Here is a 27,841-nt window from a genome sequence, read left to right as displayed (position 1 = left end):
CTCTCATTTCAGAACGCAACCAAGAAGACGGCCTGAGGAGGAAGATGAAGAGTTTGATGATGATCAGAGCCGTTTCCAGGGATCCAGAGGCGAAGACAGAAGGAGACCTTACGAGGAAGAAGAAGAAAGACCTAGGTATAGACCTAGACCTAGAAGGCCTTACAGAGGAAGGAATGAAGATAAGGATGAAGAGGATTACGAAGCCAGACCGCCAAAACGTGATGAATTTGACACAAGGCCACCTAAACGGGATAACGTAGATTCTAGGCCTCCTAAGCGAGATGAAATTGATACTAGACCGCCAAAACGTGATGAGTTTGACACTAGGCCACCTAAAAGAGACGATTTTGACACTAGGCCACCTAAAAGAGACGAATTTGATGCTAGGCCTCTTAAAAGAGATGAGGATTCAAGGCCTCCTAAACGCGATGATTTTGACTCTAGACCACCAAAACGCGAAGAAGTTAGGCCAAGAGATGAAATTAGACCAAGAGATGAAATCAGACCTAGAGACGAAGTAAGTCCTTTAACCGAAAAACCAAGAGGTGTATTCAAGTCTAGAGATGAATTGCTAGCAAGGGACGCGAGGAGACCAATCCGTGATGATGTAAAGCCAAGAGATGACTATAGGCCCAGAGATGAGATTAGACCACGAGATGAAGTCAAATCCCGTGACGAATTCAAGCCAAGAGACCAGACAAGAACAAGAGAAGACAAACGACCCGTAAGAGATGACATTCGGCCACGAGATGAAAAGCCAGCTAGAGAGAGTTCAAGACCTAGAGATGACAGGTATCAAGATAAACAGAAAGATGAAGGAAGACGGTACAGAGATGATGATAGAAGACCGTACAGAAATAGAGATGATTCAGAGGATCAAGACAGACCTTCCAAACCTGTGAGACATTATGATGATGACAGAGTTGAAGACAAAAGACCCCCACCATCAGCACCTGAAGGTACACAACTAGTAAAACCTAACGGCCATGGAATCTTCAGCCAACCACGAATGCCACCTAAGATCAAAAGGCCGGTCCCTGCCAATGAAAAACAAAAGTATGATTACGTTCCAGTAGCTACAACTAAACCACCGCCAAAAACTCAAGACGATGATGAGTATTATGACTATGAAGAAGATGAAACTAGTAAACCATCATCTTCAGGAAAAAGTAGCGCTGTTCAGCAAAGACCTAGACCTGAACCGGTTGAAAAGGAAAAGTTTAGACCTACCAGACCTAATTTCTCTAGTCCCGCGAGCTCTTACAAGGCAAAGAAAAGGCCAATAGATTACGATGACGATTATTATTACGATCATCCACCAAAATCGCAGAAATACGCACAAAAAGCCGAAAAGCCTAAGAAACCTTTAGACGATTTGGACGAGTACGACTACGAGGTAGAACCAGTAGAAAAGGATAGAAGATCTTACAACACACCTAAGCCAGAAGAGGATAGAATCTTACCAGCTCGGGCTAAGGATGTGAGAATGAATGTGAAGGTTATCAAGAGGCCTTTTTTACCGTCTAGGGGTGGAAACCCGTACTTACCGAGAGGCCTTCAACCGGTCGCCGGGAAAAACTTAAGTAGCCCTCCGCCTACCACCCCTAAACCCCTTCCTACAACCACCACTACTACTACCACTTCTACTACAACAACTACAACTACGACCACTCCTGAACCCACAACCGTTTCGACTACAGAAAAAATCGTCACGCCAAGTATATCTGAAGAAGATGAATACGAATACTTCGATGAGGATGAAGACGTTGCCACTGAACCTTTAACCACAACATCTACAACAGAAGCACCTAGAACTAACCCACCAGAAATCACAACTGAATCTCAGAGCGCTGAAACGGCAACAAGCTATGAAGAAAAGGCTAAAAATGTGGCAGCGAAAGTCTTAAGAGTATACAATGAAAATTACGAAGCTATCAAAGATAAACTAGAAACAACTTTGACACCGGGTGACTATCTGAAATCCTATTTGAACCCAACCATACCACCACTGCCAGAAAAGGAACACTACATTCCAAAACCAGAAATATCGAAACCGTACACAGCTACTGGAAAACCTTTGATACCAGAAAACATTTCGATAAAACAGAATTTAGCTGATTCAGTGGAAGCTGATTATGATGATGCAATCAACGAAGCAGCCCCAGCCTACAAATACATACCATCACCGGCGCCCACGCAACAAATTTCCCATTTAAGAAATGTTCCCAACACTTATGTTTTACCAGCAGATAGGGACTACACATTTTCGAGATTCAGAGGCAGCTATCCAAACATTGACCCACAATATTCTGCCTCAGAATTGACGAGCTATCGCGTGAACAAAAGACCTCAAATTAATGTGAGTTTGAGGACTCCAAATTCGTTTTATATTCAGCCAAATCATAGATTGACACCGGCGTTTTCTCAAGATGACATGAACAGTAGACCGCCTAGACAACTGGTGTACAGGCCGGTGGCTGGGTTAGGATCTTACTTCTAATTGTGATGCGCTTTGGTAACCTTTGAAAGATATCGTCTTTTTCTTATTATTACTTATTGTTTGGAGAAATTATGCATGTTGGCATTTTTGGGAAGGCTAAACTGTTGAAGGGAATTCGCTATTTGGTGAATTGTGGTGGCATACTTATATTATTTATAATTTAAATAGAATTGAGGAAAATAATCTAAATATTGGCACTCTCGAAAGATTTGCAACGTATCTTTGTATGTCTCCACAATTCCAAATGAGGATTTTTTATAAAATTATATGAAAAATAATTAGATGTAGGGTGTATAAATTTTGTAAATATTATTAAAGCATTCGATTTAAATAACAGTTTAGACTATGTTCAACAAAAACGAGTTCTGCAGGATTTTATATCGGAAAAATTGAATTTATCTTCTATATAGTACCTATTTTATTCTGTCTTAGTTTGTAATTTTTGTTTATTCTCAGAAAAGTCTGCCAAGACCTACTTAAGTAGAAGTAGTTGATAAAATACTCTGATATGATAAGTTACCTTAATATTTTTAAGATTTATTGAATTACTTTTTTCAAAGGTTACCTAAAATCTCAACAAGTAGTACCTACCTAGACCTGTAAAAATATATTTTATAAATAAACTTTACACAAATGAATTCCATTAGAATTATTTAAGAAGAAAATGAAATAAAACCATATAAATACGATTTGTCTATGTATTATTTTACGATCCATCAGCTTTCTTTACACATAATTATTCTATCCTAGTGACTATATTAAACATACCACATTAACTTAACAATTCAAATACATACAATACATTTCTTTGATATACCAACGAAACTAAATTGATTGTTACATAAAATGACATACTTGAATATTGTAATAATATATTATCTACTCCAAATTCCTTTACTTTTGTTTACAATTTAAAATGGCAAGGCACAATAATTCATAGATATATTTTTTCCACAGTTTCATTAAGATTACGTTTATTTCATCACATTCAGCTTTTTAAAACTTAACAATGTCCCGATAACCTTATAAGCTAGAATTCTCAAATTGGTTCCTAATCGTCCTGTACTTTAGACTCCATGTTCTATCAGCGAATGGAGGTTTCTTCAAATCATTAACATTACCCTCTGCGTCATTCAAACTCAATTGTTTATAAACACCATTGCTTATCGTACTAATACCGTTACCTACATACGTTGCTCCTTTCTCTCCATTTACAATTCTTAGCCCATCTTTCTCATCAACATCTTTAGGACTATCCCTATCACCATTGCTGTCGCTATTGTCAGCTACTTTTTCGAAAACGTCACCGTTTTTGACGGTTTCAGTGACGTCACCAGAGCCGTGGATGAGTCTGTTGATTGGGTATTGGATGCGGTAGAATATGTAGGAGGATGCCCAGATGAGGCACTGGAAGAGGCAGACCTGCCACCAGGTCATGATGGCGAAGACTTGGTACAGCCATCGGTTGCCGATGAAGTAGATTGAGTAGTATCTGTAAAAGAGGATAATAATATGTTATCAACGGTAGCTTACCTAGTTTAATTGGGATTACACTGGCTTTGTTCGTCTAATTTATTAAAATAAATATTTTCTTAAAATTATTATATCCTCTGGTCTTTGTCTGCAACCAGAGGTATTATAAATAGTGATGCTTTTATAAAAATTTAGTATCGCAGTGAAGTTTATTTTAGGCGATGATGTTCTGCATCGCATATTTTAAAAAAGGTCAATTATAAAACCGGTTTAGAGGCAACAAAGGACTGGATTTATAAAATGAGGCAGCCTAAAACAAAATAAAATGATTCTATGACGATAAGGATGAGTATAGAATTAAAAGTAGTCGATGACGACAGCACTGAAAGAAAAAAATAATAAGAAACTGGCCTAAAGATGCTGATACATTACGCAAACAAAAAATATCAAATTGTAAACACACTTGCCGCGAAAAGTGTACCTACTGTAAATGCACCCTTATGCAGCCATAGCTAATAAAAACCCAGTAAACTCACACAACAGCATACGCCACGACCGCCGCAATAACACAGACATGCTCCATCTTGGAGTCCACGGGCCTTCTCCGCGGCACCAGGACTGTCTCCACACTGATGATGATGAAGATGTTGGTGTGCACGCAGTGGTTGAACCACCAGGGGACGATGTTTGACACATGACTTGACTAAAGTCTATTTTTAATCTCCGATACTAAGTGCCAATTTCTCCACAGTCGGTTAGAGTATAACCAGGTATTAGCGGTTGACTTTTGACACATCTGTCAAGAATTTTATATGGAGATGACGTATAATTGATAAATAATCCCTGGTCGGTTGGATAACCGACTATGGAGAAATTGGCACTAAATTGACAGATCCGAACAGTTTATCCACAGTCGATTGTCCCGCGTTTAAGTGAGGTATCGCTCTAATGGCGCAACAATCCACTGTTGATGAAGCCTTCAGAATCTTTCAATTTAGTACCTATCTTTGATTAAAAAACAGACTTTAAAGGTACCTAATAGTTGAATACGGATCAAAAACCAGGCCCTAAGAAGAAGAAGTGAGAAGATGAAGTAGATGAAGAAGAAGGTATAGAAACTATTACTTACACAACAGCATACGCCACGACCGCCGTTATAACACAGACATGCTCCATCTTGGAGTCCACGGGCCTTCTCCGCGGCACCAGGACTGTCTCCACACAAATGATGATGAAGATGTTGGTGTGCACGCAGTGGTTGAACCACCACGGGACGATGTCGTCGTAGACCGTGGGGAAGACGAGTTCTCGGTCGATGAGGTAGACTGACCAGAACATGCCGGTTACGAACTGGAAGAGGAGGATATGGAGGTTAGAATGTACATTTATTTATTTTTTAAAAGCAGAAAAATATTTCTAGTACCTACTTTTGCCTTTGACGAACAGGAAGGTCAGGAAGAGAGAGAGAGAAAAAGAAAATTTAGTTTTTTCAAATACACACAGAAACAATTGCAGATTTACTTAAACTTTTCAGTGGTTTTATTTTCAAAATATAGAATACAGGAATATTTTTTAAGTGTGGAAAGCTGTACATTTACAATAAAGTCTAACCCAAGATATAGTATATTTAATAACCTGTAACTGACATTGTGGATGCAGACCAACTATTGTAGTCTAAAAATAACCTTAGTTAGCATAATAACTTCATAACTAATACGTAGCAATGCCTGCCTAAGGTTATACGGTATGTACTTATATACCTATAAAATCCATCTATACATTAACTACAATTAGTTAGGATACATTTCCCGTTTTCATGACTTTATAGATGAACTCGCGCTATCTTAACATTTCATGAAGGTTTTTGAAAGAAATTTACCTAATTTAACTTTCACTAAAGGTAAAGTAAACCAACCTTTAATCTATCTATGCATTATTTAACTTTACTTCATCAAGAAAGAAATAAATTGGAATTTCGGAAACATTCTCTTAAAGTATTTATCAATTGGCTACAACAAATAAACAAACATGTCAATGAGAGAATAACCTATTCAATTTGATTCGGATCATATCAGCTTTGTTTAGTTGTTTACCTATAAGCAATTAAAAATAGGCCTACTTTTACTGAACATGTTTTCAAAACTTATGTCTGTTTTAATATTTCTTATAATGATCTCCCAATTTAACTGCCTCTGTGGTCTAGTGGTAGAAGCTTCGCTTCATGGCCCAGAGGTCCCGGGTTCGATTCCCGGGTGGGACCATCAATTTGTGTTTCTAAATTGTGGTTCTAAGTTTGGTTAGGACATAGAAGGCTGATCACCTGATGTCCGAAACAGTGAAAACGATCCATGCTGTCGGATGGGCATGTAAAGCAGTCGGTCCTGCGCCTAGCTCTCTCCAGTCGTGTCGGTCAATCCGTCCCATTGGGTTATGAGAGTGATGGAACAGAGAGTGCTCCTGTGTACTGCGCACACACTTGGGCACTATAATCTACTCCTGCGTAGATGGCTGATCTCAAATGAGATTGGCCGCCGTAGTCGAAATTCGGCTAGGAGGACATTATTATAATGATTTATAAGACTTCCGGATATTCAGTATAATTTAGAAAAAAATCATAGCATAAAAGACGGCGTCTGATTTCCGTACATGCCGAATGCACTATAAATTATTATTGTTTATCAAAGGCATGATAAAATAAAGCCCGAATTTTCTGGGATCATATATGTTTATTCGAGTAATTAGTGAAAACACATCAACGGAGGTAGGTGAAATGGGTTTCCCTATGTAACATTACTTCCTCATTTACTACTCGTACAAATTTACTGTGCACCTGACTGACAAAAACCAGAGGTCATATTTTAACTAGCTTTTGCGTACCCGGCGTGACCCCTGGTTCTTGCTGGCCAGGTGCACAGTTAATTCGCACGAGTAGTAGTTGAGTGCATTGTACTTATTCAAAAACGGCGATACGGCTCGCGTATAGTCAGAGGTGACTTGCGGGTCTCCTCTTTCTACCCCTTCGGGGATTACAGTAGTTATCATATGTTATGTATTTAATATGGTGGGACATCTCACACACGGCCATCCGACCCCAAGCTAGGCAGAACCTGTGTTATGGGTGTCGGACACACATACATATATCTACACAAATACATAGATAAATAGATACATACTACCTAAATATAAATATCAACACCCAAGACTCGAGTACAAACATCTGTATTGAAACAAATATCTGTCCCAGCCGGGAATCGAACCCGGGACCTTCGGCATAGTAGTCAGGGTCACTAACCACTACACCATTCAGCCGTCGATAATAATAACAAACTCGAACTCACCATAGTAATAGGAATAGCGAGTCCAGAGAACACGACATCTCGCCAGTAGCGCACGAGCCGGCCGATCTTCGTGTCGTGTTTGTCGACCCACTCTAGGGCGTCATGCAGCAGCGCCAGGGACAGGAAGGTGGTTTGGAAGAGCTGTGGGCAAGGAGGGTTAGAAATTAATGGGTGTATATTTACCGGCCCTAACTGAGACTGTTTTGGCGGAGGATCGTTGGACCAAATATAAGGAGGCCTTTGCCCAGCAGTGGGACACAAAACAGGCTATGTAAAAAAAAAACTGAGACAGGATTGTTACAGAACTATGGACATGGATCTCGTCCAGCCCTAATGGGTTGATTACACCTAACGAGTACAGTGGTGAGAACGTATCCTCGGCTGATCCACGACCGATGAACGGCTAGCAAGTGACCGAGTGCGTGGCCGAGGACACTGGCTCGCCACGACCCATAACTGAGACAGGAGAGTTACAGGACTGTGGACATGGACTTAGTCCAGCCCTTACGGAGATCCATGTCTATAGTGTATTTTTTCTGAGTGTAAATTTTCTGTTGTTTATAGGTAATGACGACCTGGGGGGCCGCGCAGGATCGGGAGCAGTGGAAATCCTTTCTACGAGCCCTATGTCCCTAACTATTATTCTAAATGCGAAAGTAACTGTGTCTGTTTGTCTATCTATCTGTCTGTTACTCTTTCATGTAAAAACTACTGAACGGATTTGAATGAAATTTGATATACATATGGTCTAGACCCTGAGAAAGAACATAGGCTACTTTTTATCTCGGAATTCCCACGGGAAACGGCGAAGCGAAGCTCGCGGAAACAGCTAGTACAAAAAAATTGGGAGTACTTAAATTTGAATAAGTTATGAATCTTATCATCAATAAAATAAACAATAAAAAATATTCGCACTCGACCCAAGCATGGATAACACGATAGTAATTAATACTTGCTAATTGAACCCACAAATCACTTGTAGGTATATAAGTAAGTACATAAGAATGTATATAACATCGTGATAACCTAAGGCCTGAATCATCGTACGATTTTATGCAATCCTAACTAATAATTATTATAAATGCGAAAGTAATTGTGTCTGTCTGTCTATATGTTTGTCTGTCTGTCTGTCTGTTACTCTTTCACGCCCAAACTACTGAACGGATTTGAATGAAATTTGGTATACATATGGTCTAGACCCTGAGAAAGAACATAGGCTATTTTTTGTCTCGGAATTCCCACGGGAAAACTTTTTAATGCGAAGCGAACAACAACGCGCGGGAACAGCAGCTAGTGCTAGATATAACTTCCGATGTAGGTGTAGATGTACAGTCTGAGACAAAGATACCTGACCCCTCTGTGTTAGTTTTATACTCGCGAGCAATGAAAAAGTTCCAGTGACAATAGCAACAATTTACTTCTAAACGGAAAAGGCTAGATTAGTGACCCCGTCTGCAATATTGAAGTAATTGACTTATACAATCAGGGGCAATGAAAAGGTTCCACTGAGAAAAGCACCAAATTACTCTCAAACGGAAAAGGCTAGCTTAATGACGCCTTCTGCAACATTGAAGTACATTTAACAGAGCATCAGAATATTATTTATTACCAACTAAAAACGTAAGTACTTACTTCAATAGTTTGTTACCTTTCTTCTATCATCATCATAAAAAGTCATGCCTATATTTTTATCCAACGAAAGTATAAAAGTTTAATAGTCAAAGTAATGGTTTAACGAATTTACATAAAGAAAAGCGAATCTTTCAAATCATCATTATTAAACTATTGGTTTATGAACTTGTTAATTGTTTTTGAGGTTACTTTCTGAATTTAAAAGCCGAGACCGATTAGCGGTTTGGTTAGTTATAGAATAATGTACTACACTTTACATGGTCCTGGATTCGATACCCAACTAGGCAAATTTTTAAAGTACTTACAAGTATAGGTACTTAACTACAAATATTTTTTAGTTTTTTTTGCCCTATGGCAATTGATTGTCTCTCTATACTACATCAAAAGTGATTGACATCTAACGAAATACTAATATTAAAAATCAAAAGATATTTGTAAAATATCATCAGGCTACCAAATGACAAGCGCTCCCGTGGACGCCCTATCCAAACATGGCGCCGAAGCGTCGAAAACGAGCTGCGAGCCGCTGAACTAAGCTGGAGCGAGGCCAAAAGTACAGCCGAAGATAGGCAGAAGTGGCGGACGTTAGTGGAGACCCTCTGCATCTCTGGGGTGCCATAGGACTGAAACATCATCAGGCTATTCAGGCGCATTCTTAGGATCTTACTTGAAATTCATATTTATTCATCTGCAGTTTAAGAAACAATGTAAGTAAGTACCTAAGTAAGAAAGCAAAACAAACAATAGGTAAATTGTATCTAATTATTTCTATCCTTATCAAAAACCGAAGATGTGAAACGGATTTGCCCCAAATTACGAAACCAGACGAGACACGTGCTATAGATAAAGACACTCGTGATATATTGTTGTACATGTGGTGTCTCGTCTGCGAATTTGACCTTTGACTGCGTTTATTAAACGCCGTATCAAGACTGAAGTTTATCAAAGTGATTTCAGCAGACTTATTCGTGTCTAGTAGTGTTGTCGCTAGATAGGCCAAGATTTTCTATCGATAGTTGAAAAAAATTATCGATAGTCAAGCAATAGCAACGATACTATTTTTTTTAAATACTATCGATCTTCTACTTAGCGTGTGGGTAACAAATACCTACTCAAATTCAAATTCATTTATTTCATAGAAAACATAACAACACAACAGAACATAAAATTAAAAATTAAATAAAAGTAATGTACATAAACGAAATACTTATAAATATACGGTTTACAGATGATTTCAGTATTTTGTTATGTCTAGTGCGTTCTTGAACAAAAGATGTCAATTATTATTTGATCCTCACACTAGGCTACAATATTAGAGTTGGACTATGATTGGTCATATTTATGAAAGGATTAGCCAGTCAGACAGCCTGTGTATGTCCGGCGCACCCTACATAGACCGTCAGCGACTGACGCTAATCTGACTGGCCAATCCACTCATCACGGTGACAAAACCTAGTCTACTCCAGTGTTTGTTACCGATACGCTAAGAAAAAGGAGGTTGCCTTACATAATACAACCTGAAACGCCCTCCGGCCCTCTGGATCGACTTACTTAGACAGATGGCCGGTAGTGGCTGGATGAGGAAGGCCGGGGACAGAGTGTTGTGGCGGTCCTGGGGAGAGGCCCATGTCCAATGGATGATGATGGCCTAGGCCCCTAGGTCGTTAATTTCTCATCAAATTAATTAGTATCTAAAGTCTTATCTCCAGACAAGGACAAATAAATAAAGACTGTTTGTCAATTTACGGATTTATGATATAAATATTAATTGAGCAATTATTGAGTAACCCAGAAAATGTTTGTTATCTTAATTTGGACGCGTGGTTCAAAATATAACATGTTGTAGGTATGAAAGTGTTCTGCAGTGGAGGCCGCGACTAGGCAAACGTAGTGTGGGACGCCCTCCGGCTAGATGGGGTGACGACTTGCGAAAGGTGGCTGGTTATGATTGGATGCGGAAAGCTAAAGATCGCATCCAGTGGCGTGCTTTAGGAGAGGCCTACGTCCAGCAGTGGACTGCTATAGGCTAATGATGAAGGTATGAAAGAACTAGGCATATCCAATTCAACGTATGAAATGATGTAGGATACGAATGGTCAGTTTTTCGTATGGGTAATTTCAGAAGAGGTACACATAAGGTACCAAATAACTGCGATATTTTAAGGTAATCTGAAAAGTTAATCCACCAATAAGAAAATAAGATAGCCTATACCAACAGATATAGTGCGCATATTTCAGTAAATGCCTTCAAAACCTGAGTAAATAATAAATACAGGATGCTATAAAAATGATATGACGCAAAAAATATGCTTCTCCATAGAAACTTTGTTGGGCATGTGACTTTTTACTAGAACGAACTTTTTTTTCGCGATTTTCCAAAATTCCTAGAACAAAAGTTGAGCAGAATGACCCACTGAGTCATCCCCTTCGGCTAAATATATTACTTTTGCAACAACTTGTATACTTAATATTGTATTCTGTAATAACTTACAAAATTCCAGCCAGTAAGGTATCCAGCGCGATACTTTTTCAACGTGACAATTTCTATACTTTTATTCGTTTCCAAATCTAGACTTGTGGCGAAAAGACTGATGTATACATGGTGCGTTATTGTCATGAGATGGAACACTGTCTTCCAGTACAAGCGGGCGTCACTTCGGTCGAATAACTTCTCATTTTCAGTTATCAAAAAACACAGAACATTGTAAAGTATGTTGTGGTCTTTCGTCAAAATGTCCAATTCCATTGTTTGAAGGTAACTCACAGCACTCTGTTTTACTCACTATGGGATTTTAAATTTACCCAATTTTTTATCGCTTTTGAGAATTATTAAAACTTATAAATTCTAAAAATGATAAAGTAAATGTAGTACTTATGTAGATAATTATTTTAAACTTGCAAATGCACTTTGATTAAAATAAAATTAACGTTTTTTTCGTTGTATAGAAATAATTACATAAAAGTAGGTAGGTAAGTAATTATATTTTTTAAATTATATATTATAAAGCACCCGTAACACACTCGCTATAATGAGCGACTGTATACGGTATATGTGATAATTTGATAAGAAAATGAACTGCACTATTTAATTTTAATTAGAATGTTGCTATCATGTTTGTATTGTAATACCCTACAATTCACTGATAAATTTATATTAATATTGTGCGGTAGTACTGTCATTACTATACTAGCTGTATGTACCTACCAACTTACATGTTTTTATACAAGTTAAACTCAATATACAACGTTTAAAACCTACGAGATTTAACACTAAAACTAGCATAAGCCGATTTTGATAAAATATGGCTAAGGGAACTCGTGGTAACATAACCTATGACTCAAAGAAAACAAATCGAAAATCGTTTCAGCCGTTTGACAGACACACACACAAATACACAGACACGTTAAACTAATAACACCCCTCTTTTTCGTCGGGATAAAAACGCTCAGTCCTCGGCCTTCCTCATCTAACCTCTACTTACCTGTCTGAGGGCGTTAGTTCAAATGTTCGGTCGTCGTTCCGCTGAGTGCTTTTAATAATAAGCGGACTGGTATATTAATTACTTGGGTAGGTACTTAAACAACACAAAATTATAAAAGAGAACTTACAAAATTCCAATTTGTGGCGAACGCGGGAGCAAAGTTAAACAACTCCCTTACTTTATCGTGCTCATTGTTTCTTACTGAGAGCAAAAACAACAAGCCCAACACTTGCACTGTTAAATGATGAGATAAACACAAAAAATGGAACACTGCACTGGTGTAAAACCTCCTTGTCAAACGTTTTTCAGTTTTCGTCAATGTTGCCGGCACTGAGTCCGCCATTTTGGAATTATTAAATCATTTCTTCTTATCAAAATGGCCGCTCTTTGGCTCGAACTACAATGGAACTACACCAGATGCGAGATTTCATTATTAAAATGTCATTGTGACGTCATAATTACCTATTCTAGATGACTGCACTATTCTAGTATAAGATTATCTTACCTTACTTCTCAATACAAGGAAAAATAACCTATTTTCAAGATATTTAGAGCTATTGGTAATACTTTTGCGCTGAGGTCCGTGAATAAATTAATAATTATACTAATTAAAAAGTACTTTTCGTTAACTGATGGTATATTTTTAATAAAACCTATCAGATACGTCATAATATAATGTTATAGGTTTGTATAATCGCTATACTTACAAATAAGTCTCTCGGTACGTGCCCATCCACAACCTTTAATTGGTTGAATGGGTAGATAGTAAGTAGTTATTTATATTAAGCGAAAAATAATTAAATTAACAAGACGGTATTTGATAAATATACGCGTACCTCTTAGTGGTATCTGGTAAGTAACAGTATGGTGTGAAACAGAAATAAAACAAAATAAATGCAGCATTTTGTTTTAGTACTGTCAAACTGTTTTACCATAGTACCGGAAATTCTCTTGTGGGATGTTATTTGTCGATACATTTCTTTTCGACTGACACTCTATCTAGTTCGTACTAAAATATCTTTGGGTTATAGTTTATACTGCCTAGTAAGCTGTCATAGGTCTCTGATTACGCATTTGGAATTACCGTCTTCGATCGGGGTTTTTATACCGCAAATGCTGGTAGAAATCAGCCATAGATCTAGAACAATACACATAAGAATGATTTTGCAATCAAAATCAATAAGCAGGTAACTCATTCCCATAGTTGATTGTAGTTAGTAAGGTGTGTATTGGTAGTTAGTAAGTCAGTAATAAAGTTATTAGTTTAAGATAACCTAAAAGTTAAAAATATGTAAGTATATTGGTATTCCTCGTCAGTAAAGAGTACTTAGTAAGTTAACCCTTTATCGTGGTAACGCAAAAATATAATTAAAATTATACAGAAAAAAACCCGAAGTATTTAGAATTACCTACTATTCAAAATATAATTATTATCATTTTTTGGTCCTCTCCCTTGACAGTAACAGAATACCACTACATTTTGTATTTCACGGGTTGTGACTAACAATAATTAAATAATAACTAGATGGAGTTTTAGAGCAAAAGAAACGTCTCAACAAATAAAACCGCACTGAGCTCTAATTTTAAATTAGTTCGGATAGAAAATTAGTGACTTTATTTCGTAGGCACAATGATTGTCATTAGGTTGAACTTAAAACGATTTGACAGTAATCATAATGAGGACAGTATTTATGCTTAGTTTTTGTATCTGAAACACCATCCTGTTTGTATATCGTTAATCTAAGGTCTTGACTGTTGTTTTCCTCTTCTTTACGGTAGCAAATGGCATGCCCCGGTGCAATTATTGTCTTTATGTATTCGCTCATAATTATTATGTATCACAGTTAATCTTCTTCATAAATCTCAGTATGTATTTTATGTATCTATTGACCTATCACGCTGTACTGAAATATGTTGAAGTAATTGAAAATCAATTTGACGACCATATGGTATTGTGGTTGGCGACCCTGACTGCTATGCTGAAGATCCTGGCTTCGATACCCAGCCGGGGCAGATATATTTATTTAATGTCAGATATTTGTACTGTGGTCTAGGGACACATACATAGATAGATACAGAAATATAATATAGATATGTATATTCTATTTATGTATCTATATATGTATGTATGTATGTAGATATTATAGCAGATGTTAGATGTTAGATACCCATATTACGAGCTCTGTCTTGCTTGGTGTCGGATAACCGTGTGTGGGATGTCCCCACAAATTATTATTAATTTGCTATCGCTACAAAGCTCCATTACCTATAGCACCCAATGCTTACTATTTTTGACCTTGATTGAAAAAGATATGTGTTATACAAATGTGAACCTATATACTTATTACGTTATTGTTCATCAGCAGTTTCAATTTTAATTCATGAGTTAATTACACCTGTAATTTAATGAATCAAATAGTACCTATAAACTACGATGTCATTTGATCAATTTAATATTTCACGGAAATAAAACTGTACTTATATTTGTTTTTCCCGAATTTACCCCAAAAACGGGGTATTTTCCCCACGCTGACCACCCCACACTATCAACACACGAGGGTAGGCAAGGTACAAGAGTTCACCGAGAAACGATCACCTATAGCATAATGATGATGACTGATGATCAATAATCTGTGATCATTGCATGATTGGCTAAAGGTTATCTAAACTATGTGACCCTGTTAGATTTAAATGCAGCTAGATTATGAAGGTTAATGTTTTTAGTAGGTAATTTAATTAAAAAACTTGTGTAAACTTACTTAGAAAAGAGGAGTTTAATAAGATTGACGTAAGTACATATGTTTGTCAGCCAGCTTTTAGAAAGAATGAGAATAAAATGTTTATTCGACGTAAAATTTTATAATTTTATTAGGTATCTGTCGATATATTAATTCACCCGCGACTAATAAAAAACTTCCTAAAACTAAGCTATTTCCATAAAATTTTGAGTGTATATACATAATTGGGTAGACAGAACCTGGGTTCATAAGTATAAAGACGAAATTTTGACCTGCGTGAAGTTAGCAGCCTAAAGTTAGCAGCCTTTGAATACCCGACCAAATTAAGATGGTCACTTCAGTCATTGCATACTTTATCAATTAAAACACGTAAAAAGCCCCAAAAGCATTGGAATAATAATGCTAGGTATTTATATAAACACTAAAATATGTTCTAAAATAAATAAATTCTAATAAATACGACGTTTACTTACTGACGCTCTTGTTGGTTAATGGATATTTTGTATGGGGGCACCAAGATGCTATAGACCTGCCCGCATCTCACCTGGTTTATTATGTGTGTTGTGTCATTAGAAAACACTGACAGAAGTTACATCAACATTGAAACGGTACAGCAGGTGTCCAGGAGCCACTTTCTGACGGATTTTGGGTGAAAAATTGTCAATATTTCACGAATATTCAAGTTTGCAGGTGGAACCTGAAGAGATTCAGCTGGAAATGATAGTTCATATGAAAGGTATTATTAATACCTAGAAAAAATTTTCAGCAATTTCAGATTAAATGACTTTTGGTGACTCTTCAAGGTGAAAATCAAAAAATAAAACTAAGCAGCCCAAGATTAACATTTTGTATGGAGGCACCAAGATGCTATAGACCTGCCCGCATCTCACCTGGTTTATTATGAGTGGTGTGTCATTAGAAAATACTGACAGAAGTTTCATCAACATTGAAACGGTATAGCAGGTGTCCAGGAGCCACTTTCTGACAGATTTTGGGTGAAAAATTGACAATATTTCACGAATATTCAAGTTTGCAGGTGGAACCTGAAGAGATTCAGCTGCAAATGATAGTTCATATGAAAGGTATTATTAATACCTAGAAACGGTTTTCAGCAATTTCAGATTAAATGACTTTTGGTGACTCTTCAAGGTGAAAATCAAAAAATAAAACTTAGCAGCCCAAGATTAACATTTTGTATGGGGGCACCAAGATGCTATGGACCTGCCCGCATCTCACCTGGTTTATTATATGTGTTGTGTCATTAGAAAACACTGACAGAAGTTTCATCAACATTGAAACGGGATAACAGGTGTCCAGGAGCCACTTTCTGACGGATTTTGGGTGAAAAATTTACAATATTTCACGAATATTCAAGTTTGCAGGTGGAACCTGAAGAGATTCAGCTGGAAATGATAGTTCACATGAAAGGTATTATTAATACCTAGAAACAGTTTTCAGCAATTTCAGATTAAATGACTTTTGGTGAATATTCAAGGTGAAAACCAAAAAATAAAACTTAGCAGCCCAAGATTAACATTTTGTATGGGGGCAACAAGATGCTATAGACCTGCCCGCATCTCACCAGGTTTATTATGTGTGTTGTGTCATTAAAAAACACTGACAGAAGTTTCATCAACATTGAAACGGTATAGAAGGTGTCCAGGAGCCACTCTCTGACAGATTTTGGGTGAAAAATTGACAATATTTCACGAATATTCAAGTTTGCAGGTGGAGCCTGAAGAGATTCAGCTGCAAATGATAGTTCATATGAAAGGTATTATTAATACCTAGAAACGGTTTTCAGCAATTTCAGATTAAATGACTTTTGGTGACTCTTCAAGGTGAAAATCAAAAAAAAAACTTAGCAGCCCAAGATTAACATTTTGTATGGCGGCACCAAGATGCTACAGACCTGCCCGCATCTCACCTGGTTTATTATGTGTGTTGTGTCATTAGAAAACACTGACAGAAGTTTCATCAACATTGAAACGGTATAGAAGGTGTCCAGGAGCCACTTTCTGACAGATTTTGGGTGAAAAATTGACAATATTTCAGGAATATTCAAGTTTGCAGGTGGAACCTGAAGAGATTCAGCTGGAAATGATAGTTCATATGAAAGGTATTATTAATACCTAGAAACGGTTTTCAGCTATTTCAGATTAAATGACTTTTGGTGAATATTCAAGGTGAAAACCAAAAAATAAAACTTAGCAGCCCAAGATTAACATTTTGTATGGGGGCACCAAGATGCTATGGACCTGCCCGCATCTCACCTGGTTTATTATATGTGTTGTGTCATTAGAAAACACAGACAGAAGTTTCATCAACATTGAAACGGGATAGCAGGTGTCCAGGAGCCACTTTCTGACGGATTTTGGGTGAAAAAATTACAATATTTCACGAATATTCAAGTTTGCAGGTGGAGCCTAAACAGGTACAGCTGCAAATGATAGTTCATATGAAAGGTACTATTAATACCTAGAAACAGTTTTCAGCAATTTCAGATTAAATGACTTTTGGTGAATATTGAAGGTGAAAATCAAAAAATAAAACTAAGCAGCCCAAGATTAACATTTTGTATGGAGGCACCAAGATGCTATAGACCTGCCCGCATCTCACCTGGTTTATTATGTGTGGTGTGTCATTAGAAAATACTGACAGAAGTTTCATCAACATTGAAACGGTATAGCAGGTGTCCAGGAGCCACTTTCTGACAGATTTTGGGTGAAAAATTGACAATATTTCACGAATATTCAAGTTTGCAGGTGGAACCTGAAGAGATTCAGCTGCAAATGATAGTTCATATGAAAGGTATTATTAATACCTAGAAAAAATTTTCAGCAATTTCAGATTAAATGACTTTTGGTGACTCTTCAAGGTGAAAATCAAAAAATAAAACTAAGCAGCCCAAGATTAACATTTTGTATGGGGGCACCAAGATGCTATGGACCTGCCCGCATCTCACCTGGTTTATTATATGTGTTGTGTCATTAGAAAACACTGACAGAAGTTTCATCAACATTGAAACGGGATAGCAGGTGTCCAGGAGCCACTTTCTGACGGATTTTGGGTGAAAAATTTACAATATTTCACGAATATTCAAGTTTGCAGGTGGAGCCTAAACAGGTACAGCTGCAAATGATAGTTCATATGAAAGCTACTATTTATACCTAGAAACGGTTTTCAGCAATTTCAGATTAAATGACTTTTGGTGAATATTCAAGGTGAAAACCAAAAAATAAAACTTAGCAGCCCAAGATTAACATTTTGTATGGGGGCACCAAGATGCTATAGACCTGCCCGCATCTCACCTGGTTTATTATATGTGTTGTGTCATTAGAAAACACAGACAGAAGTTTCATCAACATTGAAACGGTATAGCAGGTGTCCAGGAGCCACTTTCTGACAGATTATGGGTGAAAAAATTGACAATATTTCACGAATATTCAAGTTTGCAGGTGGAACCTGAAGAGATTCAGCTGCAAATGATAGTTCATATGAAAGGTATTATTAATACCTAGAAACGGTTTTCAGCATTTTCAGATTAAATGACTTTTGGTGAATATTCAAGGTGAAAACCAAAAAATAAAACTTAGCAGCCCAAGATTAACATTTTGTATGAGGGCACCAAGATGCTATGGACCTGCCCGCATCTCACCTGGTTTATTATATGTGTTGTGTCATTAGAAAACACTGACAGAAGTTTCATCAACATTGAAACGGGATAGCAGGTGTCCAGGAGCCACTTTCTGACGGATTTTGGGTGTAAAATTTACAATATTTCACGAATATTCAAGTTTGCTGGTGGAACCTGAAGAGATTCAGCTGGAAATGATAGTTCACATGAAAGGTATTATTAATACCTAGAAACAGTATTCAGCAATTTCAGATTAAATGACTTTTGGTGAATATTCAAGGTGAAAACCAAAAAATAAAACTTAGCAGCCCAAGATTAACATTTTGTATGGGGGCAACAAGATGCTATAGACCTGCCCGCATCTCACCTGGTTTATTATGTGTGTTGTGTCATTAAAAAACACTGACAGAAGTTTCACTAACATTGAAACGGTATAGAAGGTGTCCAGGAGCCACTCTCTGACAGATTTTGGGTGAAAAATTGACAATATTTAACGAATATTCAAGTTTGCAGGTGGAGCCTGAAGAGATTCAGCTGCAAATGATAGTTCATATGAAAGGTATTATTAATACCTAGAAACGGTTTTCAGCAATTTCAGATTAAATGACTTTTGGTGACTCTTCAAGGTGAAAATCAAAAAAAAAAACTTAGCAGCCCAAGATTAACATTTTGTATGGCGGCACCAAGATGCTACAGACCTGCCCGCATCTCACCTGGTTTATTATGTGTGTTGTGTCATTAGAAAACACTGACAGAAGTTTCATCAACATTGAAACGGTATAGAAGGTGTCCAGGAGCCACTTTCTGACAGATTTCGGGTGAAAAATTGACTTTCAGGAATATTCAAGTTTGCAGGTGGAACCTGAAGAGATTCAGCTGGAAATGATAGTTCATATGAAAGGTATTATTAATACCTAGAAACGGTTTTCAGCTATTTCAGATTAAATGACTTTTGGTGAATATTCAAGGTGAAAACCAAAAAATAAAACTTAGCAGCCCAAGATTAACATTTTGTATGGGGGCACCAAGATGCTATGGACCTGCCCGCATCTCACCTGGTTTATTATATGTGTTGTGTCATTAGAAAACACTGACAGAAGTTTCATCAACATTGAAACGGGATAGCAGGTGTCCAGGAGCCACTTTCTGACGGATTTTGGGTGAAAAAATTACAATATTTCACGAATATTCAAGTTTGCAGGTGGAGCCTAAACAGGTACAGCTGCAAATGATAGTTCATATGAAAGGTACTATTAATACCTAGAAACAGTTTTCAGCAATTTCAGATTAAATGACTTTTGGTGAATATTCAAGGTGAAAACCAAAAAATAAAACTTAGCAGCCCAAGATTAACATTTTGTATGGGGGCACCAAGATGCTATGGACCTGCCCGCATCTCACCTGGTTTATTATATGTGTTGTGTCATTAGAAAACACTGACAGAAGTTTCATCAACATTGAAACGGGATAGCAGGTGTCCAGGAGCCACTTTCTGACGGATTTTGGGTGAAAAATTGACAATATTTCACGAATATTCAAGTTTGCAGGTGGAGGCTAAACAGGTACAGCTGCAAATGATAGTTCATATGAAAGGTACTATTAATACCTAGAAATGGTTTTCAGCAATTTCAGATTAAATGACTTTTGGTGAATATTCAAGGTGAAAACCAAAAAATAAAACTTAGCAGCCCAAGATTAACATTTTGTATGGGGGCACCAAGATGCTATAGACCTGCCCGCATCTCACCTGGTTTATTATGTGTGGTGTGTCATTAGAAAACACTGACAGAAGTTTCATCAACATTGAAACGGTATAGAAGGTGTCCAGGAGCCACTCTCTGACAGATTTTGGGTGAAAAATTGACAATATTTAACGAATATTCAAGTTTGCAGGTGGAGCCTGAACAGGCACAGCTGCAAATGATAGTTGATATGAAAGGTATTATTAATACCTAGAAACGGTTTTCAGCAATTTCAGATTAAATGACTTTTGGTGAATATTCAAGGTGAAAACCAAAAAATAAAACTTAGCAGCCCAAGATTAACATTTTGTATGGGGACACCAAAATGCTATAGACCTGCCCGCATCTCACCTGGTTTATTATGTGTGTTGTGTCATTAGAAAACACTGACAGAAGTTTCATCAACATTGAAACGGTATAGCAGGTGTCCAGGAGCCACTTTCTGACGGATTTTGGGTGAAAAATTTACAATATTTCACCGTTTTATTTTTTGGTTTTCACCTTGAATATTCACCAAAAGTCATTTAATTTGAAATTGCTGAAAATTATTTCTAGGTATTAATAATACTTTTCATGTGAACTATCATTACCAGCTGAATCTCTTCAGGTTCCACCTGGAAACTTGAATATTCGTGAAATATTGTCAATTTTTCACCCAAAATCTGTCAGAAAGTGGCTCCTGGACACCTGCTATACCGTTTCAATGTTGATGAAAATTCTGTCAGTGTTTTCTAATGACACAACACATATAATAAACCAGGTGAGATGCGGGCAGGTCTGTAGCATCTTGGTGCCGCCATACAAAATGTTAATCTTGGGCTGCTAAGTTTTATTTTTTGATTTTCACCTTGAAGAGTCACCAAAAGTCATTTAATCTGAAATTGCTGAAAACTGTTTCTAGGTATTAATAATACCTTTCATATGAACTATCATTTGCAGCTGAATCTCTTCAGGTTCCACCTGCAAACTTGAATATTCGTGAAATATTGTCAATTTTTCACCCAAAATTCGTCAGAAAGTGGCTCCTGGACACCTGCTGTACCGTTTTAATGTTGATGAAACTTCTGTCAGTGTTTTCTAATGACACAACACATATAATAAACCAGGTGAGATGCGGGCAGGTCTATAGCATCTTGGTGCCGCCATACAAAATGTTAATCTTGGGCTGCTAAGTTTTATTTTTTGATTTTCACCATGAATAGTCACCAAAAGTCATTTAATCTGAAATTGCTGAAAACCGTTTCTAGGTATTAATAATACCTTTCATATGAACTATAATTTGCAGCTGAATCTCTTCAGGTTCCACCTGCAAACTTGAATATTCGTGAAATATTGTCAATTTTTCACCCAAAATCTGTCAGAAAGTGGCTCCTGGACACCTGCTATACCGTTTCAATGTTGATGAAACTTCTGTCAGTGTTTTCTAATGACACAACACATATAATAAACCAGGTGAGATGCGGGCAGGTCTATAGCATCTTGGTGCCCCCATACAAAATGTTAATCTTGGGCTGCTAAGTTTTATTTTTTGATTTTCACCTTGAAGAGTCACCAAAAGTCATTTAATCTGAAATTGCTGAAAACCGTTTCTAGGTATTAATAATACCTTTCATATCAACTATCATTTGCAGCTGTGCCTGTTCAGGCTCCACCTGCAAACTTGAATATTCGTTAAATATTGTCAATTTTTCACCCAAAATCCGTCAGAAAGTGGCTCCTGGACACCTGCTATCCCGTTTCAATGTTGATGAAACTTCTGTCAGTGTTTTCTAATGACACAACACATATAATAAACCAGGTGAGATGCGGGCAGGTCTATAGCATCTTGGTGCCGCCATACAAAATGTTAATCTTGGGCTGCTAAGTTTTATTTTTTGATTTTCACCATGAAGAGTCACCAAAAGTCATTTAATCTGAAATTGCTGAAAACCGTTTCTAGGTATTAATAATACCTTTCATATGAACTATCATTTGCAGCTGAATCTCTTCAGGTTCCACCTGCAAACTTAAATAATCGTGAAATATTGTAAATTTTTCACCCAAAATCCGTCAGAAAGTGGCTTCTGGACACCTGCTATCCCGTTTCAATGTTGATGAAACTTCTGTCAGGGTTTTCTAATGACACACCACACATAATAAACCAGGTGAGATGCGGGAAGGTCTATAGCATTTTGGTGTCCCCATACAAAATGTTAATCTTGGGCTGCTAAGTTTTATTTTTTGGTTTTCACCTTGAATATTCACCAAAAGTCATTTAATCTGAAATTGCTGAAAACCGTTTCTAGGTATTAATAATACCTTTCATATGAACTATCATTTCCAGCTGAATCTCTTCAGGTTCCACCTGCAAACTTGAATATTCGTGAAATATTGTAAATTTTTCACCCAAAATCCGTCAGAAAGTGGCTCCTGGACACCTGCTATCCCGTTTCAATGTTGATGAAACTTCTGTCAGTGTTTTCTAATGACACAACACATATAATAAACCAGGTGAGATGCGGGCAGGTCTATAGCATCTTGGTGCCGCCATACAAAATGTTAATCTTGGGCTGCTAAGTTTTATTTTTTGATTTTCACCATGAAGAGTCACCAAAAGTCATTTAATCTGAAATTGCTGAAAACTGTTTCTAGGTATTAATAATACCTTTTATATGAACTATAATTTGCAGCTGAATCTCTTCAGGTTCCACCTGCAAACTTGAATATTCGTGAAATATTGTCAATTTTTCACCCAAAATCTGTCAGAAAGTGGCTCCTGGACACCTGCTATACCGTTTCAATGTTGATGAAACTTCTGTCTGTGTTTTCTAATGACACAACACATATAATAAACCAGGTGAGATGCGGGCAGGTCTATAGCATCTTGGTGCCCCCATACAAAATGTTAATCTTGGGCTGCTAAGTTTTATTTTTTGATTTTCACCTTGAAGAGTCACCAAAAGTCATTTAATCTGAAATTGCTGAAAACCGTTTCTAGGTATTAATAATACCTTTCATATCAACTATCATTTGCAGCTGTGCCTGTTCAGGCTCCACCTGCAAACTTGAATATTCGTTAAATATTGACAATTTTTCACCCAAAATCTGTCAGAAAGTGGCTCCTGGACACCTGCTATACCGTTTCAATGTTGATGAAACTTCTGTCAGTGTTTTTTAATGACACAACACATATAATAAACTAGGTGAGATGCGGGCAGGTCTATAGCATCTTGGTGCCGCCATACAAAATGTTAATCTTGGGCTGCTAAGTTTTATTTTTTGATTTTCACCATGAAGAGTCACCAAAAGTCATTTAATCTGAAATTGCTGAAAACCGTTTCTAGGTATTAATAATACCTTTCATATGAACTATAATTTGCAGCTGAATCTCTTCAGGTTCCACCTGCAAACTTGAATATTCGTGAAATATTGTCAATTTTTCACCCAAAATCTGTCAGAAAGTGGCTCCTGGACACCTGCTATACCGTTTCAATGTTGATGAAACTTCTGTCAGTGTTTTCTAATGACACAACACATATAATCAACCAGGTGAGATGCGGGCAGGTCTATAGCATCTTGGTGCCCCGATACAAAATGTTAATCTTGGGCTGCTAAGTTTTATTTTTTGATTTTCACCTTGAAGAGTCACCAAAAGTCATTTAATCTGAAATTGCTGAAAACCGTTTCTAGGTATTAATAATACCTTTCATATCAACTATCATTTGCAGCTGTGCCTGTTCAGGCTCCACCTGCAAACTTGAATATTCGTTAAATATTGACAATTTTTCACCCAAAATCTGTCAGAAAGTGGCTCCTGGACACCTGCTATACCGTTTCAATGTTGATGAAACTTCTGTCAGTGTTTTCTAATGACACAACACATATAATAAACCAGGTGAGATGCGGGCAGGTCTATAGCATCTTGGTGCCGCCATACAAAATATCCATTAACCAACAAGAGCGTCAGTAAGTAAACGTCGTATTTTTTTGAATTTATTTATTTTAGAACATATTTTAGTGTTTATATAAATACCTAGCATTATTATTCCAATGTTTTTGGGGCTTTTTACATGTTTTAATTGATAAAGTATGCAATGACTGAAGTGACCATCTTAATTTGGTCGGGTATTCAAAGGCTGCTAACTTTAGGCTGCTAACTTCACACACCTGAAATTTTGAACCAATCAATTTGGCCATCCCTGAGATATGGCTTAAGAAGATAATTTTATCATTATACGTATCAATCTTGCAACAAGCACGTTTGCTAAAACTCGAACGTGTTAATAATAAAAAATAATATAAGTACCTATACCTAATAATACAACATACATACAATAACTATTGTCTTCTGAGAGCAAGGAAAATTCCACTTTGTATCTTAATTTAAATATAGCAATAGATTGCATAGCATGCTGGCGGATTCACAACTAAGAACGAGAATTTAAGCGGAACTTAACTATGAGATGAAGCGCTGTGATAGGCTGACCGCTGTTTTGTCTATGATACATGAGCAGTCATAGCTTAAGAATATTTCTGTACTAACTGGTCCCGCCAACTTCGCTTCGCTTTAAAAAAAAATCCCGTGGGAATCCCGCGATATAAAGCCTATGAGTTAATCCAGGGTGTCAGCTAACTCCATACCATACCATACTCTCAGCAGGATAGGATAGAAGACAGTTCATTTTTTCATGCACCTCAGTTGTTGTGTGTTTATTAATAATAATATTATAGTATATATATATTATTTATATTTGGTATTTATGTATTGTATATATTTTATAGGTATAGGTTTATATGTTATCTATTAGTATATTGTATAAGTATAAATTGTTGTAGGATATTATATTTAAGTATTAAATATTTAGTTTTCTTTGCTAAAATTGTCTAAGTTCTTTTTTTTGTACTCCCATACAATTTTACTCCTGTACCTCCTGCAGGTTGACTATTAGAAAATGCTTTTAGCATTAAGTCCACCTAATTGTACATAATTACTTTTGTATATTGTGCAATGAAAAATAAATAAATAAATAAATACCAAATATCATTCAAATCGGTTCAGCCGTTTTGACGTTAAGAAGTAACACGTCACAAACTTTCGCCTTCATAATATTAGTGGGATTTTCATTTAAGTCTTTTATAACAATACCTACCCATTGTAGAATAGAATATTACTTTATTGATTGTAAGTTAAACAATAGGCGATATCTTCCAGGTACACTATGAGTGAATGACTTGAAAAGTAGATGAGGAAGGCGTAGAAATAATATTGTAACATTCACATTGCTTTAATAATAAATAATAAACTTTTTAATCAAATAAATCTTCCAATTCTAGCCTATCTATTCCCAAAGTTTCACCAAATTCACTGACTGATTTTATATCTCCATCAACAAATTAACTTTTAATAACATTTTAAACATTCAAAAAATGTGCTGGTATATATTAATTATACGACCATTATAATTACTTTACGTAAGTATTTAATACTAATTTAGCTAGACAGTGCTAACAGCTGGTTTTAAGAAGTATCCATTACTTAATTTGAAGGTTATTAAGTTATTTAAATATTTCCGCATTGAATATTATAACCGTGCCATTTATAAAGAGGGGTGTTATAATGTAGGTATATTGATGTGTTCGTCTCATTGTTTATGTCTGTATGTGGGTACGAAACTCTAAAACGGATGGACAGTTTTCGGTCACAGTTTCTATCAAAATCTGTTAAACACGGTAATTGACATCTGTCAAAATGCATTTGACAGCGCTAAAGCATATGTTTTATATACGAGTGTCTAGTTACAGTGTTACGACTATAGGATCCTGATGATTAACACAGTCAAATTAAACGCAACACTCATACATAATAATAATACATACTTTTTAATAATAATATTTAATAGATAATGTACTTACAAAGTTCCAATTAGTCCCAAATCCAATACAATAAACCGCCAACTCCCGCACTTTATCAATCTCATGGTTCTTTATGGACCACAGAAACACACTGCCAAATATATTCACAAACGTATGGTGTCCGACAAACACTGCGTGAATTAAAGTCTTCACAAAGAGGTAACATTTTTCTTTAAACTCCTTCGGCTGTTCGTCATAGTCCTGGCACACTGACGCCATTTTTAAAATTAAGAAAAATAACTCGAACAGTATTTTATTTGACCATGAAGTCCAAACATTTCGCTGTGACTGCGAACTCCTTGTAAAGGCCATAGCTCGATTGTTTATCATTAAGAACGAGTTTTGCTTGTTTTATTTTTTTGGAGCGAAAAATAGAGTGGACGCCCCCGCGCCATATAGGAACTTGATAATGGAATCCAAAACACAATATTTAAAAAAAGAATGTTTTTTTTTTATTACTCGTCAAAAGAACAATAGGGATTGTGATTGTGACTGGAGAGTGAATGGCCTGATTTGACGAATGCAGAATTTAAGAAACAAAAATCTATTTTTTTTTAATGCAAGGTCGTACAAAGTTCGCTAACAATATATAGTATTTATACGGAAGCCAAGTCTTGGGAAGCACATTAGATACATAAAGTTTAATTAATGATTATACTTGGAGGTTAACGTCAAGCGCAAACGAAACTGAGTTTTACTCAAATAAAAAAACGTATACAACCTCTTTTTTACTGTTGTAGATGGATTGGTTTATTCAATAGAAATATACAAACACATAAAAAACGTAAATATTCATACATTACATTAGCACCCACTACTAGTTAGTACCGTCTTGCTGGGTAAGTTGATACTATTGAAAAACATGAAGATCTGCCCTACCCGGGAATCAAACTTGGGGCCTTCGGTGGCCGTATCACGAAATTATTTGACACTTGTCGATAGAGGTAATTCGATAAGGCGGTTCAGCGGAATTTGTATGCGTTTTATTAGTTTCGAGCGTTACCGACAGGGGCGCTGATCAAGATATTTACGAATTGCGGTGAAATTTGAATTTTTTTTTATTTTACGGACACCGTACATCGATCTCGTAGAAACAAAGCTTATTCGTCGTATTTAATTTAATTCGTTACAAAATGTATGGAAAAAGACAGCGCCATCTTATGCCAATTTTGGAACTAATAAAACAGCGTCACAGTGTGATGTATTATACAGGATGTTGCAAAATTGGTATACTAAGCCGAAACCAGATATAAAATGCTGCACATGCTGGTTTCGGCTTAGTATTACTTTTTTGCAACACCCTGTATAAGTAAATTCATGATCTTGATTTCATTTTATTTTTTATTTATTTTATGGGCATCTACTCAATGTAAAGGAAAATACAGATGACAAATGATTACTCAGAAT

At 36.6% G+C, this 27,841-nt stretch overlaps 2 protein-coding genes across 7 annotated transcripts in view; one reads left to right on the top strand and one right to left on the bottom strand.

Annotated features, from left to right (window-relative positions):
• Nucleotides 1-3,189, top strand: part of LOC105380871 (proteoglycan 4) — a 47,982-nt gene extending 44,793 nt beyond the window's left edge. Inside the window, exon 9 of the mRNA XM_048622149.1 lies at nucleotides 13-3,189. Within this exon, the coding sequence (XP_048478106.1) occupies nucleotides 13-2,500 (2,488 nt within the window). The 3' untranslated portion in view covers nucleotides 2,501-3,189. The remainder of the gene's footprint in view (nucleotides 1-12) is intronic.
• Nucleotides 3,185-27,841, bottom strand: part of LOC105381231 (androgen-dependent TFPI-regulating protein) — a 37,288-nt gene continuing 12,631 nt past the window's right edge. For 2 of the 6 annotated variants that reach the window (XM_038114314.2, XM_048633486.1), the window contains exons 2-4: nucleotides 7,312-7,452; nucleotides 5,103-5,323; nucleotides 3,185-3,992 (exon numbers count right to left, since the gene is read on the bottom strand). In XM_038114314.2, the coding sequence (XP_037970242.2) occupies nucleotides 3,524-3,992; nucleotides 5,103-5,323; nucleotides 7,312-7,452 (831 nt within the window). In that variant the 3' untranslated portion in view covers nucleotides 3,185-3,523. Of the gene's footprint in view, nucleotides 3,993-4,509; nucleotides 4,648-5,102; nucleotides 5,324-7,311; nucleotides 7,453-11,434; nucleotides 11,878-12,552; nucleotides 12,992-26,434; nucleotides 26,931-27,841 lie in introns of those variants that run through there. The other 4 variants (XM_048633473.1, XM_048633471.1, XM_048633485.1 and 1 more) reach the window with 4 other exon arrangements.

The sequence above is a fragment of the Plutella xylostella genome, chromosome 2, assembly GCF_932276165.1.
Source record: "Plutella xylostella chromosome 2, ilPluXylo3.1, whole genome shotgun sequence".
Lineage (NCBI taxonomy): Eukaryota > Metazoa > Arthropoda > Insecta > Lepidoptera > Plutellidae > Plutella > Plutella xylostella.
Note: the sequence above shows the minus strand (reverse complement) of the source record. Positions and strands in the feature narration are given on the sequence as shown.